At 45.2% G+C, this 17743-nt stretch overlaps 1 protein-coding gene across 1 annotated transcript; it reads left to right on the top strand.

The window, feature by feature from the left end:
• The first annotated feature begins 303 nt into the window (after positions 1 to 303).
• On the top strand, positions 304 to 17336 carry PARK7 (Parkinsonism associated deglycase). Its single transcript, XM_052653840.1, has 7 exons — positions 304 to 458; positions 1354 to 1516; positions 3093 to 3194; positions 4998 to 5057; positions 5924 to 5993; positions 10681 to 10767; positions 16947 to 17336. The coding sequence occupies exons 2-7, from the start codon at positions 1427 to 1429 to the stop codon at positions 17105 to 17107; spliced, it is 570 nt and encodes a 189-aa protein (XP_052509800.1). The 5' UTR covers positions 304 to 458; positions 1354 to 1426; the 3' UTR covers positions 17108 to 17336.
• The last annotated feature ends 407 nt before the right edge of the window (positions 17337 to 17743 follow it).

Here is a 17743-nt window from a genome sequence, read left to right as displayed (position 1 = left end):
CGAAAAACGTCTGGCTTGCGGCATGAAAAACGGGTTAAATTCAGCGCGCGCTGGGGGCACGCTGGGCCGTCCCTCGGATGCGGGAGATTTCGTGAGAATGCGTGAGTTTAGAAGATTCCGCTTCCTCTTGTTCCGAATGGAACCAGGCCTAGGCGTACAAGCTACACGCAGAAAGGCTGGAGGTACCGCACGTCCCCCGAGGTTAGTTCGGCCGGATATGACATCACGTGGGGCGAGCTACGTGGGTCTGCGCAGTGCGGGGCTGAGGAGCCAGGCAGGACGGCGCGCGCCTGCGCAGTGCGGGGCTGAAGACCAAGCCTGACAGCGCGCGTGCGTGCCGGCGTGCGCGCTTGCGTGCGTCCCGGGTTGGTGCGGTACCGGCCCAGTCGTCACCGACGCAGAACTGCTGACCGAACGGGCCGAGGCTGGCCGTCTGTGGGAAGAGAGGCGAGGTTCAGGTCTGGGCCATGGGGAGCGCGGCGCAAGCTCGGGCCGTGGGGGCACGGGCCGCCCGCTGGACCCCTAGAGGGTCCCCGAACCGGGGCGGACCCGGCCGGTGTCTAGCCGCGTCTGTGGAGGATGCGGTCTCCCAGGGTTCGCAGAGGGCGCCGTTCGTTCGCCAGCATAGTAGCAACGCTGAAGCTTCTAGAATTTGCGTGCATAACATCGCACCAGCTTGGAGCTAGTTAATCTTGTTTTTTTGACATCGTTTACTAAAATCTGTGTTGCATGGGAAACAAAGTCCAGAAAAATAGGCTAACAGGAATTCAGACCCCGGCATAGCGGCCGTCGTTTACAACGAGAGCTAAGTGCGAAGAATCTATCAGGATTGAGTGTAGCATGGGGGAATTACCAGTTTTCTCCGTTTTTCTTTTTTTTTTTAAGCGTGTTCAAATATGTAACACTGTTAACCGCCCCCGAGAATTTAGTGCAGTTACTGGAACTAAAAAATGAAATCCCCTCCAAAAATCTCAGGGGGTGATTGCTAAAGACAGTATTTCTTTTTTTATCCATGAAGTTCAGTCTTCTCTGTAAAATAGTACTTGAAAAAAGGTGACTTTGTATCTCCCTCTCCCTGAATTGTGTGAAATGGAAGGCCTATGTGCTTTTGTCTTGGAAAGCTTCATTTACAATATATTAGAAATTAGATTTTTATAAACGTGATGAAATCTGAACAGTAACCAATGTGCTGGCAATCTTGCTGTGATGTCATCTCAAAAAACAGGAACTGAAATTCTGTTTAAGTCAATATTTACCAAATAATGCTGTTTTATTGTGTTTGCCTATCAAAATCTTTTCCCTGGGAAGCACTTGGTTACTCTGCTTAAAAGTGTTCCTTAATCTTGTTTTTAGGTCTTCTACACTTGCAGTGAAAGTTTCTTGAAAATCTCGTTTTAATTGAGTCTTTAATAAATACAACATAAAAATGGCTTCAAAAAGAGCTCTGGTCATCCTGGCTAAAGGAGCAGAGGAAATGGAGACGGTTATCCCTGTAGATGTCATGAGACGAGCTGGAGTAAGTCCCTCAAAGTTTTTTAGCCCTCCTCCGTTTGAAAGCATTTTTGGATTCTTATAAGTAATTTTGGATAAAGTAGTGTTGAATGTACTTTCTGAAATATTTCAAACATACGCAACAGTACAGAGGCTGTGTAATAATTATCTATTTATCTGCAGTTTAATATTGTTAACATTTTACTGTATTTCTTTCAGACCTGTTTCTTGAAGATACAGATGCTTTAGAGGAATAAACATTGCAAAGCTCTATTTCCCTAATTCAATTCCCTTTCTGGCCTCAGAAATAACTGCTTTCCTCACAGTGATGTGAATCCAGCCCAAGCGTGTCTAAAGTAACATTAGACTGTGCTTCTCACTCTGCATATCTGCATTATGAACCTTTATACGCCCACATAACCATAGTGAATGCTTACATAGCCTTTACGGAATGGTGGATGCCATTCTAAGCACTTATACTAGTTTTTAAAACCTTAAAACCATCCTAAGAGTTATTGCCAACCTCATGTTACAGTTGAAGAAACAGGCGGAGAAGCAGTCAGTCAGTGAATCAAATATTTAAATAAGTGAACTAGTCACATTCTAGTAAAGAATGTAGATGCAGTTTATTTAAAATTGCTGCTTAGTATTGCACTATGGGAATATGCCCAGTCTCCATTCCTCTATTGCGTCGTTTTACAGCATTATAGTGCTGTAGTACTCTTTTTTTTTTTTGTCGTTCTGGTTTTATTGAGATATAATCAACATACAGCATTGTGTAAGTTTAAGGTGTACAGCATACTTAAATATATCACGAAATGATGACCACAAGAAGTTTAGTGACTATCCGTCATCTTGTATCAATACGAAAGTAAAGAAGTAGAAGAAATATTTTTTTCCTATGATGAGAACTCTTAGGAATTACTCTTAAAAACTTTTGCATATTACACACAACAGTATTAATTGTACCTATCCTGTTGTACATTAGTTTCTAATGCTTATTTATCTTATAGCTGAACATTTGTAATATTCTTGTGCAGGTTTTTCTTGTTTAAAGATACGAAAGTTTTTCTAGGCTCTGAGCCTAAAAGGAATTACTACTTGCATATATGATGTTACTAGATTTTGTCAAGTGCCTCTCCAAAGTACTGATATGTGGGCCCACCAGCAGTGAGGAAAATTCCTATTCTCAGTATTGTCAACTTTGTGAATTTTTGCAGGGCAGCAGAGTAGTATTTCATTGTCTTAACTTGCATTTCTACCTTATGAAAATACCAGGAGGGTTAAATGGCAACAGCAACTTTGCAAGCTGTTTTATCGGTAGGATGATCATATGATTTATCACACAGACAAGAACACTTGTGGAAGAAAGGAGGCTAAGCAGATGGGGTACTGGGACAGCATCTTTAATTCATACTGTCAGACAAACTGGGACAGATCTAGTGGTTAAATATATTTAGCCAACTTAATAACCTAAAGTCAGCATGGTTTTGTTGCAGTATTTCTTGCCAGGTTATTTTAAAACACAGGCCAGCTGTGAAAATGTTACTCTAAATTTATGTTCAGTGTTCTTAAATATCATGATGACGTCTTTCTCTTAGATTAAGGTCACCGTCGCAGGTCTGGCTGGAAAAGACCCGGTACAGTGTAGCCGAGATGTTGTCATTTGTCCTGATGCCAGTCTGGAAGATGCAAGAAAAGAGGTTTGTTCTCTAGACTTGGAATCGTTCCTTCTTACTGCTTCTTTATCAGTTTCTTGAACTCTATCTTAACTACATCTGAAACTGTAATTAGCACAGCCTTGTTTTAAGAAAGTTACTTTGCTTGGAGGTCTTTAGCACTAAGTTAAGCCCTGGAAAGTGGAGAACTTTGCCTTTTTCCACTCTGTATCCTCAGAACCTGGCAGGTCCCTGACCTCATGTGCTTGCTGTGGGCAGGACACCATCACTAGTGTTCTGGCTCATACAGGCAGCCTTGCCTCCTCTGTAACTACATTACTTAGTATGAGAGTCACCTGCACATTTCCCATTCATTTCTTACCCTTTATTCGAAAGCTGCTTCTTATCTTTCCTTTATCAGTGACACAGATGTGGGGTTGTGTGATTCATTTTACACGGAATAACTCATACTTGATTTGTGGTTGGATTAAAGGAGGAGTGAGTTCTCCTTAAATTGTGTCACTTTTTCAGTATCTTCAGAATTGAGGTTCTTCCTTTCGTGGGGGGCCAACACTTTTGGGAATCCGTCAAGAGCTGTGGTCCCTTTCCTCAGAAGCATGCCTGCCCACGCATACCAGACACTTGACCCTGTGCTTTCACGGGGCTCAGGCTTCAGGGGCCAGTGTGACAGAAGTATGGGGTACACCCTCTTCCAGCAGGGATGGGGCAGTCACCACCCATGGCAGCTTTTCTGTGCTCTGAGGAGCCTGGGCGCAGAATTCCCTGTGCCTGGCTCTCCTCAAAAGCATAGAAAAATGTATTCCTCTCTGATAAATTCATGTATCTCAGTGCTAGATTGTGAAGTATAAGAATGTTGATATTTTGTAGTTGTTGAGTCTCTAAATAAGAGGTTAAAAATGAGAGAGTAGCAGTAAGTGTTTCTTCCCTGTTCTTTTTTGTCCTGTAGGGTCTGGGTGTTCTAGAATACTGGTTACATTTTGTGTCTGTTTATTGTTCAGTTTCTAAATGGAGTGAAAGAAATTTTCATACTTCACAGATTTTAAGTTTTGCTTGGCTTCGAAACAACATAGGACATTCCATAGTCTTTAAAAGTAGCTAGTATATGTTGGAGTAAAAATGTATTAGATTATCATTTTGTCGTTTGCTTAATGACAAAATTTTTTGTAAAACTTTTAACATTTTAAGATACTGTATTAAATTTCTCTTTCATAATTTAAGCAAGTTTGAAATCATTAGATTTCTAGGGTGTTTTAGTATCTGAGATAATAAAATATTGTGTCATTTTTTTTAATACCCCAAGTTCCATTTTACTTAAGGTTAAAACATGCTTTTGTGCCTTCTAGAGTTTTTTTTTTTAATTTATTACTGTGTACATTCTTGTTGAAAAATAATCCATACAATGTAGACAAACACAAAGTCAGGTGTTATTGTTAATGTCGCTTTCTCATTCTTCCCTTCCTTGCTTCCTGCATCAGCTGGCAGTTTCCTTTGTCCATGAGTATCTATACTGTACACATGTATGTGGGGGTGGGGGTGTGTATAGAGACACACATATGCATTCACATACATTTATTGTTTTTATAAGAATGAGATCATGCTACACCTGCAATTCTGCAGCACAGACATCATTTCGTGTTACAGTATATGGAGGTTTTCTGCATTGTTGGTAGTTACAGTATTCCATTGTAGAGAAACACCTTGAGTTATTTAACTTTCTCTATGAACAATATTTTTGCTGTGACCATATTTGACATATGAATGTGTTACTGTTTAATGCACATTTCAAATAAAACATTTTCACTTTTCTTATTTTTTAAACTGTTACAGGGACCTTATGATGTGGTGGTTCTGCCAGGAGGTAATCTGGGTGCACAGAATTTATCCGAGGTAAAGTGTGTAAAGAGAGTATTCCAACATCTTGTATTCTGTTGTTTTTGTTATTAAAATATTTCAGGAAGGAGGCTGTGAATAGAATAGGAAAAGATGAACAAAACGGTGTTCCAGCTTAATTTTTTAAAAAGTCATTTCTAATAACATCTACTGTAGAAGTAAGCAGAATTGGTGGAACAGTTGTGAATAGATTCTGTGAATAGAGTCCAAATGTAAGATTACCACTGCCCCCCCAGTAGCAACAGAATGATTTATTTTGTGCTTGTGAAGGGTTAAGCATTGAAAGGTAAGAGGTTGGCTGTCTGTTCAGCCATTGGAGTGAGGGAGATTGCAGGGGCCTAGAGCTGCCAGCTTGAATGAGAAGTGGTATAAAGGAAGCCACTGCTGCTTCTGTTATGTGAAGCATCAGCCTGCAGGAGGGAAGAGAGAAGGAGATGAGAGGGGCAGGGGCTTCATGAGACAGAAACTCATGAACCAGGTCAAGTCAGACATTTGGGACCTCGGGGCGCTCTCCTCACTTTGCTATCTGAAAAAAACCCCAGACAGCACCTTTCCTCTTTGCTGTATCCCTAGAGTACGAGACAGCAAAGGTTAGCATGCCCAAGGGAAATAGTTTTCTCATCTTATCTTTAAACATCTTTAAGGAGAGGGTACCCTTTTCTATATAAACATTGTGGTTGGGTTTAAGCCTGTAGAAACACTATAAATTTGATAGTTTTCATATTGATGATTTAGCAATATTGTTGAAAAACAGTCAGATGGAAGATGTTGTGGTTAAGCTAAAGCCAGGTTCTACCAAAGTTTCTAGCCGAGATTGGCTGCAGCTTAATGACAACTTGATGTACTTTGGTTCTCTTGACTAGTCCGCTGCTGTGAAGGAGATACTGAAGGAACAAGAGAAGAGGAAGGGCCTCATCGCTGCCATCTGTGCAGGTAACCTCAGGCCGGCCCCTGTCCAAGGGTGTTTTCAGTTCAGTTCAGTCACTCAGTCGTGTCCGACTCTGCCGTCCCATGAATTGCAGCAGCTTGCTTCAAAAAACACATGACAGGGTTGTCTTTGAGTAGGAGATTGTGTTCCCAGTACTTCTTCCACTTCTAAAGCATGAAGGGCTTCTGTGTTGGTGTGTTCAGTTGGGGGCGTGAGGTTGGTATCATGTCAGAAGTGACTGTAGTTACTCCGTTTTCTGGCTCTCCCTGCCTTTGGTGTGCATTGTGTGGAACCTATTGTTTTCTGTGTATGATGGGCCTGGAGGAAAGCAAGGCCCCTCTGGAATTCAATAAACAGTTGTTACAGCCAGTCCCAGTGCCAGAGAGGACTTCTGCCAGCACAGGGTCAGCAAGAATCAGGCCAGCGCTAACAATCCCAGATCTGCCCTGAGCTTGCCCTGGGGGCTTCCCACCTGATCCTCAGGGTTCAGCTCCAAGTCTGAGGTACTGTATATTCTCTGCCACGTGATTTCGAGTAAGGATGGTGGTGCTTTGCAGGGGTCCTCACATCTTTGAAACCTAGTAATAGCAGTCCTTTGGTTTTTGATACCATTTTAAAGTCCGTTCTTTTTGCTCTAATAGATGATATTCCGCCATCTTCCATTTTTTTCATAGTGTAATTTGGCAGGTGCCTGTGGCTCAGATGGTAAAGCGTCTACAATGCGGGAGACCTGGGTTTGATCCCTGGGTCAGGAAGATTCTCTGGAGAAGGAAATGGCAACCCACTCCAGTACTCTTGCCTAGAAAATCCCATGGACGGAGGAGCCTGATGTCCATGGGGTCACACAGAGTTGGACACGACTGAGCGACTTCACTTTCACTTTTCTTATTCATAGGTCTTCGTTAAATGTTTTATCAAGAGAACAGATAAGCAAATGAATGGATGGTTAGACAAAATGACACGATATTTTGTTCAATACAGTAGACTTTTTAAAAGAGATCATAGTCATGGGCCGGGGGTCTGGGGACTGTGCCTTAGAGCAGTTGTTCTTGCGCTCTTCCCAGAGGGGCAGAGCAGATACTGCTCACACATTATTTGCCTTTTTGCTTTTAATTCTCATAGGAATTACATCAGAGAATAACAGTGGCATCATTCAGGCATGGCTTGTGTGCTGAGTGTTCTTAGCTCGTAAACCTTTCAAGTTTTAATTTCTGGCGTTGCAGTTACTGATAAATGTAACTCACACTAATAGCTGAAAGGACCCTAAGACTTGAGTGTTTGAGAACCCCCGAGTAAGAGACCAGGAAGGACTGAGGGGCATCCACCTGGCAGTCCTCGTCTTTGGGTTCCAGTCAGCACTGACCTCTGACCTGCCCTTCTGGCTTAAGGATTTCTCTGCTAAAGGACACTGCAGCCCAAGTAGCTGCACTGCTCCTTAAGAGGAGACATCAGTTAGTTCAGCCACTCAGTCATGTCCAATTCTTTGCGACCCCATGGACTGTAGCACGCCAGTTTTCCCTGTTCAGCACCTGCTCCCAGAGCTTGCTCCAACTCAGTCATGTCCATTGAGTCGATGATGCCATCCAGCCATCTCATTCTCTGTTGTTCCCTTCTTCTGCCTTCAATCTTTCCCAGCATTGGGGTCTTTTCCAGTGAGTCAGTTCTTTGCAGCCGGTGACCAAAGTATTGGAGTTTCTGCTTCAGCATCAGTCCTTCCAGTGAATATTCAGGACTGATTTCCTTTAGGATTGACTGGTTTGCTGTCCAAGGGACTCTCAAGAGTCTTCTCAAACACCATAGTTCAAAAGCATCAGTTCTTCAGCACTCAGCTTTCTCTATGGTCCAACTCTCACGTCCATAAATGACTACAGGAAAAACCATAGCTTTGACTAGATGGACCTTTGTCAGCAAAGTAATGTCTATGCTTTTTAATATGCTGTCTAGGTTGGTATTAGCTTTTCTTCTAGAGAGCTCTTTTAAGACGATTAGAGATACCAAGGGAACATTTCATGCAAAGATGGCCATAATAAAGGGCAAAAACGGTATGGACCTAACAGAAGCAGAAGATACCAAGAAGGAGGAGGACATAGGTGGTATTAGTTGAATATGGACTTGGTCCAGTCCACCCTCACCCTACATGCTGACCCCTCACCTCTGCCGCATTGTTAGCGCTTAGTGCTTTGACCAAAGAAAGAAAGGAAGGGTTTGCGTTGGGTTTGTGTCCTTAGGACTGCTGAAAGTAAAAAATCACATGTCAGTTTGTCATTTTGTGTCACTAAGGTAGCAGAATCATGAGCTGCTTCTGGTTCCCAGTGTTGTGCTGAGGCAGGATTGATTCCCAGGCTGTTAAGACATGCAGCCCTTATCATCATTTACATCCATCTGTAAAGTAAACGGCGCTGGTAACGTCGTCTGATTGAATGTCCTGCACTTTTCTGCTGGGTGCTGCAGAAGACCTGAGAAGCGTGATCGTGTGTTGAGGAGAGATTGGAACAAGCAATGGCAGAGATTCCATGTTTCATTCAGTAGATGAGAACAAGATGAGGCTTACACTTAGGGATTGGAAACAGTTTACTGAACTGAAGGAATGTTAGCTTAACCCCTGATACTGAGTGAGAGCGAGAGAAAGAACCTGGAAGGGAGGCTTTCTGGAGAAATGAAGTGAGACTGGGGGAAAGAGGGAGCCGTGAGGGGTATGGAAGCCAGTTGGCAGGTGCTGGGCTCCAGGTACAGGTTCAAGCTCTGGGACGCCTGGAGAGGCTAGGACCCTTTCCATAAGTAACCACATGGTGGCGCTGTTGACTCTCCCTCTGGTCCTCCCAGGGTGATTCTGTCCACTGTGCCCTCTGCTCCCAGGTCAGAGCTGGACCCCTGTGTATTTGTATATATAAAACTTATTTACTTTTGACTGTGTGCTGGGTCTTCATTGCTGTACAGCCTTTTCTCTAGTTGAAGAGAGCAGGGACTACTCTTGGTTTTGGTGCACAGGGTTATTGCGGTGGCTTCTCTTGTTGTGGAGCACAGGCCCTGGGCTTCAGTAGTTGAGCACATGGGCTCAGTAGTTGTGGTTCTTGGGCTCTAGAGCACAGGCTCAGTAGTTGTGCACTGACTCAGCCGCTCCGAGGCATGTGGGATCTTCCCAGACCGGGGATGGAACCTGTGCCTCCTGAAGTGGTGGGCGGAGTCCTTACCCCTGAGCCACCAGGGAAGCCCCCACCTAGGATTCTCATGCCCCAGAAAGCCATAATTTTGAGTTTACCATACATTTATTAACATAATTATAGGTAACAATTTTATCACTTGGAGGGAGCAGAAATGATTGTTTCTTAAAGTCTTACAAAATAAGAAAGTAATGAATCCATTCAGATAAAATTGAGTGATAATTATGACAGACTTTTAAAATTTGCTTCCAAACACAGCTCTTGTATGCAGAATACAAGTAAGGAGGGAGGCGACATCAGACATGTTTAAGAGGCTTTTGATGTAAGATATAAATGAGGACTTGGTCTAAAACCGACACCTGATGTTAGACTGACAGCTTATGTAATTAGGTGATACTTGTTTGATCTTCCTGTTAGTAGCTGCTAAGATCTTGAGTCGCCCATAGATCTGCTATGTAACTATTTTTTCCTTAGAACTGTGTTGAAATATGTAAGGTCTGAAGAGCAAGTGCTTGGGTTTGCTGGAGCTGAAGTGGGCAAGTCTGTCTTGGGACCTTAGCTGCAGTGCCCTAACCATTTAGAAGGTCACAGTGGTCTTCTGGAGTTTTTCTAGGTTTGATATGAGGTGTTAGAAAGTTTTTCTTTGTGTTTTTTTTTTTTTTTGGTGACTTAGAGAAAAAAGGTAGAGGGACTCCTTTTTTAAAAAGTAGATTTAAAATAACAAAAGGTAAGAAATCTTTCTGATTTTAGTCTTTATTTGAGAATTATTACAAAATGATTTATCAATAAAGTTGACCACTCATTAAAGTCTCAAGTTGGCACCTGCATTTTCTTTTTAACCTTCGTTTTAAGGGAGACAGTGTAGAGGACCACAGTGGGCACTTGTGCTGTACACTTCTCTTCAGCGCATGGTTGTAAGAAAGAAACGCCAGCACCTCTATGTCTCAGCCATGTAGGCATTTCATGGGTGTCTCCGGTGGGGCTGGGAAAATCTCCCATTCAATTTAATATATTCATTTAATATATACCACCTGATATATTTGGGTAGATGGGTGAGTGCTGATCTTTCATTTTCAAGTAGAAAAGTAAAATTAGTCCGTGAAATAGCAGTCAAGCCCAGAGGTTCAGAGCATGCTGGTTGCGTTCAATGTATATCTAAGTCTTCCATTTGCAAAGAGGCGAGACATTTAACCCTTGGTGGTCTCCCATTCTTTGTACCCCTGTTACATTTGCAGCCTGTTCCTTGAGGGGGCATGGTTTGTTAATCTGTTTGCTCCTTAGGTATAAAGGTAAATCTTCCTGATTAAGTGGTTATTGAAGTGTTTCGAGTTTGTACATTTTTGCCACACGTGTTCTGCAGATGGTGCTTATAAACATACTTTACCTCTCATACTCGTAAGTGTTTAGTTTCGGAATCATAAGTATATTTTTAGGTAAGAGCCCCCTGATTCAAAGAATGCTCTTACTGCTGCAGTTTTTAAAACATGGGTTTTTCTGTGCACACACTTAAATCTCTTATTCATCTTTTTAGGTCCTACAGCTCTGCTGGCTCATGAAATAGGTTTTGGAAGCAAAGTTACAACACACCCACTTGCTAAAGACAAAATGATGAACGGAAGTAAGTACCTGCTTATGCTCTAAGGTGGAGAAAGACCTACTCAGAAAGCTGTGCTGTAGCATTGTCTCGCACTTGGCAGATATTTGGTACATAGGGGTTCTCTGTGGGTTGGGGTGTAATGTGTTCCTCACTTTCTTTGCAAGTGTTTTAATGAGAAAGACCAGCTAACGGGTGGGTCTGTCTGTGCAGGTTGCCTAACAGGGTACAGGGGCTGAGCCAAAGGCCTGCTGGGTTCCTCGTGGTCACAGATTGAAGTGGTTGCAAAATGCCAGTTTAACTAGTTTACTAAATACTTTGCCAGCAGTCTGAGGATAAAATTTAAACCTTCGTGGCAATTTCAGAGGCTGCCCTTTTGCCCACAGTCCAGAGTAAAACGGACATTGCTCCCTTCCTGCAGAGGAGGCCTGCTCCTTCATTGACAGGTTCCTTTGTAGATATTAATATCAGCCAGACGTTTAACTTTTATACATTTATTTTTATAAAAACAATTTTCTGTTCATGGTAAAAAAAGAAAAAAATAAGCAGTATAGAAAGGAATGAAGTAAAGGTAAATGATTTCCTTCTCTCTGACTTCCCTACCCCCTTTCTGCTTTTCAGAGGTAACTTCTGTTAGGTTTCCTGTGTAACTCTAGAATTTTCTCTGCACATACTCATTATCCTTTGTAGTTTAATGTTTTTACTCAAATGAGAGCTAGTAAATACGTTCTGCAGCTTGCTTTTCAAACCTAACATTATACCTTTCTTCTCTCCTAACTTATTATTTCTCTAATGTTACTTGGTACTTGGAGGTTATGTTTTTAAAAACGCATGTCATTGTCTCTGCCCTCCAGGAGTTAATAGCTTGCAGATACATGTGCACCAAATTAAAAAATGCATCAAGTTTCAAATTATGAGGCAGTGTATAGTTAGGGGCACAGCAGGGTCACTGTGCTCCTGGATGTGCAGCTGTGTCATGATGGATGCTGCCTCAGAAACAGTGCTTCTCGGCATGTGGTTCAGAGCACCAGCCAGGCAGTACCTTCCTCTGCCACCTGTGCCTGGTGTGCATATCGAAGGGAGCAGAGACTGAAACCCGTATAGAGAAAGGCACATCACACTGGTGCGGATGTGTGCAAGGGAATCAGAAATTCCCACTTGGAAATCATAAGTGGCTCAGCTGGTGTTCAACCAGTGGGGAAACTGGGTGACCAGCTCCATTTAAAACACCCACTAACCAGCAGCCAGTGGCTACATCAAAAGACTGATAATATCAAGAGCAGATTTGAAAATAGCTGTGCCACTGATACATTTTCTCGTCATATCAGTTCTGCTCTGGACTTACTCTGAACTAAAAGTAGGGCAATTCATGTTCTTTCTTCATTCATCCTTTCATAGCAAAGTGATGCGTTTTTCATTTTACTGCCTTGTAAAACAACAGACCTTATGCTTTAAAGGAGTGTTAGGTTCACAGCAAAATTAAGCAGAGTACAGAGTTTCCATAAACCCTCTGTGCCCCCATCCTCACCTCCCTCCCCATCCGCTTCCTTCCCCGCAAGACGATACCTTTGTAACAGTCGATGAACTGCACTGACACGTCATCTCCACCCAAAGTCCATAGTTTACCTTAGGGTTCACTCTTGGTGTTGGACATTCTGCATATTCTTAGATTTGATCCAAAGTAGTATTGATGTTTTTTTTTAAAAATCTATAGTTGTTTTTTAGTTGATAGATAAATTGTGAATAAAACCATCTATGTGAAAATTGATTTTTTTTTAAGGCTCTGACTTCTGGGCATTTTTTAATGTAGGGGTTTAGTTTACTTTGAGCTAATGGTGGGATTTTGGAGGGTCAGAAAGAGCAGAATCAGGCTTCCTTTAGCAGTAACAACTTGTGAGAAGGAAGAAGCGAGTGGAACGTGTTCCCCGTTATCTGCTTGTGTATCTTTGTGGCTCTTTCCTCTTAACACCTCAGGAAGATGAGGCTGATCAGAAATAGAAGAATGTGAGATTGTTGACTCTTGGGCACTTACAGGGCACCTTCACATGTGTTATCTCGAGCCTGGCAGCCCAGGTACCCAGTAAAGCACGTATGGGCTTCACCGACGAAAAAACAGGCCGTTGGCCCGAGTCGGTCCGGAACTGGGGCCACCTGTCTGTCCACATGAGGCCCACACACACTGCGGTCACCAGGCATTGGGTTCAGTCAGCAAGGCCTCTTGTAAGAAAAAGACATTTGCAGTGTCTGCATTCTGAGAAGTGGAGCTGTGATCACTTCCTGGGTGAGGAGGCCCTTCTGCTTGTCTTCATCATGAACTTCAAATTAAGAGCATTGTGACATTTTTTACTCACATAAGCCATCCAATCTGAAGGACAGAGTGTTTCTATTTCTCAGCTTTAAAATAAAGAAGGGGTGACTTCAAAGTTTTGTTCAGTTCTCATTTGTGTGGTTTACTAAGCGGCTGGATGCCGCCTCCCAGGGACGAACAGGGACTCCGGAGCAGGTGACTCCCATGTGGCTCCAGCCCCACCCCTCCCTGCCCCCAAGGGCTGGTCTTGTAACCTCGCTGGGCCTTGGTTTCCCCGTCTGTCACCTGAGGAGGACCATAGGTAGCTCCTGCCTCTCGGGGCTGTTGATGGGCTCTGTGAGTCAGTGTGTGTGACACAGGGATGTCCATGGTCACTGAAGCTGTGTCAAAGGGCCCACCAGTCAGTGCCTGGCTCTGCCTGGCTCCGGGCTGAGTGCTGGAGATGCAGAGCAGACAGGCTGCTGTCACCAGGGCTCAGCCTGTTGGGTTGGCATAATGCCCATTTTACAGAAAAGAAAAACAGGGAGGTCACACAGCTGCTAACTAGCAGACTGAGGTTTGAATCTGGCAGACTGATACCTGAGCTGCTGTCTTCAGGGGTCAGGGGCTTTTCCTGGAAGGGCTGGATAGTAATGATCTAGGGCTGTCTGGGCCACCGCGTCTCTGGGGCTCCCAGACCACGAAGGTGAGGGTGTGCAGGGGAAAGCGGCTGTTGGTTACTACCCTCTGGCCCCTAGCCTCCCCGGCTGCTTCGTCTCTGGGTTTTGAGAGGGGCTTTGAGGTGTTTGCTTAAAGTTAAAAAGGAGTGAACACCTCCTGCAGGTTGACCAGGAACGGACTGGTGCGCAGGTGTCGTTTTTCTCCGTCTTCACCGCTAGGTGGAGGTGGTCTGCAAGCAGACCTTTAGCTCTTCTGGCTGAGATTTTTGAGAAGAACCGGAATTTTTAAACATTTTTAACCAGTATAAGCTGTATTTGTAGTATTTTACCCACAAAGAGGTTGTTACCTCAATCGTTCAGAGCCTTGCCTTCATTGCCTGTGTCTCAATGTCCATCTCGGCTCTGGGTTCTCTATTTCAGCACTTGGGATGATCTCTAACCAACAGTAAATGAGGTTAGCTTAGGAAAACCTCTCCCCTGCAGGCTAGGGATCCCCTTTTCTTCTGTAGAAGGGTAACTGGGAGGCGCTCACGGACTGTCATCAGTTGTTTCACTGGGTGACTTGATTTGTACTGAGAGGAAGCCCTGAAGCAGGGCAGTGGTGTTCATCCCTGGGAAAGGACGGGTACGTTGGGACATGGTCTCTAAAGCTTGCTGGTGCAGCAGGAGCATCTTGCTTAGGTGCGCTGTTGTGTGTGAGCATCAAACAAGCATTTCCTGAGCTCTTTGGGCTCTGGGGACAGAGAAGGGGACAAGATCAAGCCATCTTCTTGGGGCTCCTCGGAGGGGGAGGGGGCAGAGGTCGTGCGGTGTTGCAGGCCCAACTCTGCCTGCAGGGACCAGATGGGGCAGGATTGCGTAGAGGACCCTTGTGGGCTTTTGACCCCGGCCCTGAATCTGTTTGTCCTTCATGTCCTGTCATTGAGCAGTGTCACCATGCAGCCAGGTGGCCGGAAGTCATCATTGGTGTCTCCCCACGTCCAGTTCCTCCGCAAGGTCTTGGCATTTTATCTCCAAGACACACCTCGGGCCTCTATGTCCTCACCGTGGCCTTTATCCCGTCCAGGTTGCTGTTTACTCCTGTGGGTTCTTCTTCGTCTCCCCTCTGCTTCTTTCTGCCCTGTCTTTGTGCACAGGCTGGGCCTCAGGGCCTGTGTACCATGATTTGGAGTTGAGGGTCACTTCAAGGTGCCAGAGAAAGTGGTGAAGGCTTCTCATGGGGGGCACCTGGGTGTGCTCTGGTTTGCACTGTGGAACGTGCCCTGTTTGGTGGTGCTGAGAGTGGAGGGAAAGACAGGAGGAAGGGGGACTCTGCATGCAGAGGTCCTGCATTGAGGCAGCAGGCAGGGAGGGTTCATTTGATCTTTCCTTCACCTGACACTTGGAAGTACCTCCCTGGTGCCATTAGCATTCTAGACTGGACACATAGGTGAGGGCTCAGCATTTCACAGACCAGAGGTAAATAGGAGCCAGATGGTTTCTTGGGTGCTGGGAGGGTGCATGATAGAGTGACCTGGGGGGCCTGGTGAGAGAGGGGTCCATGCTGAATTCAAAGGAGTGAGTTGCTGAGAGGAGCTTTCTGGGCAGAGGGAGCAGCCTGGGCAGCTCCTCCAGGGCTGGAAAGACTACAGTGCCCTCTGTAGCAGAGCTGCAAGCTTCAGGCCGGAGAGTGGGCCCTGGGGGCAGCTGCGGGGTCAAGGGGCCAGGCCACGTGGGGTGCTGCTGCATGTGAGGAGTTCGGGCCTGGTGCTTGTGCAGTAGGAAGACTTGGTGACTGTCTGATGTGGAACGTGAGGGTTGGGGGTGGTTCAGGGAATCCCAGCTTTGAGCCCTCAGATCTTGGAGGTGGTCGTATTTACTTCATGCGAATGTAGGAGCAGCCTGTTTTCTTACTGCATTTGCAAAGATGCAGCCAGCTGTGGCCTCCGAAAGCAGGCAGTGCCTGATGAGAAACTAGGTTTCTCCCCACTTGCACCTCTCTCTCCCCACCCATGACACATTGTGCGGTGTTTCTGCTTGTTTGCTTTGGAGGCAGCAAGCAGAAAGTGTGCATCACCCAGGGGGTCTGTATAATCCAGGTCGTTTCTACCTTCAGCCCTGGTTCCCCTACATCCCCCTTCCCCCAGCGTTTTATAGGGAAGGAAAAGTAATTTTCCCTTGTATCCTTCTGAGTTCTTAGTTGAGACCCTTGTTACAGGAGACAGGTTGACTGGAGAAGAACAAAGTTTATTAACATGTATACCTTATGTTTGGGCTTCCCAGGTGGTGCTAGTGGCAAAGAATCTGCCTGCCAATGCAGGAGACCTCATTAGGGGCTGTGGAGGCTACAGTGGAGGCCTGGCAGGCTGCAAGCCATGGGGTTGCAGAGTCAGACACAGCTAAGCAACTAAGCACTAGAACTCATGTTTACATGGAAGAGCCCCAGGGGAAAATGAGTAATTCCCTGAGATGGTTTAGAATTCTGGCTTAAATTCCATCTTAATGGGGAAAGGGGAGACAGGCCTCTCAGGGGAAGGTAATTGGGTTTTCAGAAAGATGAAGGGGCCCTTTGAAGAGTAGATGGGAGGAATGATAGTTTGTGACAAGGTTTGTCTGGGTGTAGTATCAGCTCCTGGTTTTCTCTTCTGATTGATAGAACTTCCCGGAGGGGATTTCTGATAGCTGAGTTCTTTTTGGACAGTTTGTGCTTAGGCAGGAAAGGGGATTCAGAGAAACCCTCTCCCTTTCTGTCCTGCTGTGTTCTGAGAGCTGGAGGTACCTAATGGAGTTATGAGTGACTGGCTACAGGGCTGGTGTTGTGAGCTTTTGCTTTTTTTTAAAATTTTGGTTCGTTTGTGTTTTCATTTTTGTGAGACAGTAGTGTGTGGTTCGGAGAAGGCAATGGCACCCCACTCCAGTACTCTTGCCTGGAAAATCCCATGGATGGAGGAGCCTGGTAGGCTGCAGTCCATGGGGTCGCTGAGAGTTGGACACGACTCAGTGACTTCACTTTTACTTTTCACTTTCATGCATTGGAGAAGGAAATGGCAACCCACTCCAGTGTTCTTGCCTGGAGAATCCCAGGGACGGCAGAGCCTGGCGGGCTGCTGTTTATGGGGTCGCACAGAGTTGGACACGACTGAAGCGACTTAGCAGCAGCAGCAGTGTGTGGTAAGGGACTGAAAGTGTCGAGTGGTGTTCATGGCCGTCCTGCATAGCCCACGAGGACGTAACCCTTCTTTCTTTTTATTTCCCAGGTCATTACAGCTACTCCGAGAACCGTGTGGAGAAAGACGGCCTGATCCTCACCAGCCGGGGGCCAGGAACCAGCTTCGAGTTTGCACTGAAGATCGTCGAGGTGCTGGTTGGCAAGGAGGTGGCCGACCAAGTGAAGGCCCCGCTGGTTCTTAAAGATTAAAGTGGAGAGGCTTGATGTTGGGTCAGAGAGACAGGCCACTTGTAATCCAGCCTCATTGTGTTCACTTTTAAAGGGGGAGGCGGGGGGCGGTCACTGTGCAGAGAAGCCATCTTCCTCACTCCCTCCCCGTCCATTTGTGGCTCTGACATGACCGTTATGCAGAGATTCCAGTTGTATCCCATCATTTCTGAACCTTGATTGCAGAATAAATAGGGCATTTAGCAAACTACCAACTGTTCCTTCTTTTCTCTCTGGTCTCTGTTTTCTTTTGTGAAACCAAGTGGTATCAGCTTCGTCTGCAGCTCGTAACTATTGTTCAGTCATGTCCAACTTTTTGCAACCTCATGGACTGAAGCCAACCTGGCTTCTCTGCCCATGGGATTCTCCAGGCAAGAATACTGGAGTGAGTTGCCGTGCCCTTCTCCAGGGGATCTTCCTGACCCAGGGATCGTACTCCAGTCTCCTCCATTGCAGGCAGGTTCTTCACCATCTGAACCATCAGCAAAACTGATAGCTCATAACTATTGATCGAGCTGCTGAAATAACTGAACAGGGGACATGGTTCACACAGCAAGGTGAAAACACATACAACAGATGAAAGAGGCTTGTGACTTCTCTCCAATTCATTAACTAACT

The sequence above is a fragment of the Budorcas taxicolor genome, chromosome 16, assembly GCF_023091745.1.
Source record: "Budorcas taxicolor isolate Tak-1 chromosome 16, Takin1.1, whole genome shotgun sequence".
Classification (NCBI taxonomy): Eukaryota; Metazoa; Chordata; class Mammalia; order Artiodactyla; family Bovidae; genus Budorcas; species Budorcas taxicolor.
The sequence above is the reverse complement of the archived record's forward strand: the minus strand, read 5'-3'. Positions and strand labels throughout refer to the sequence as shown.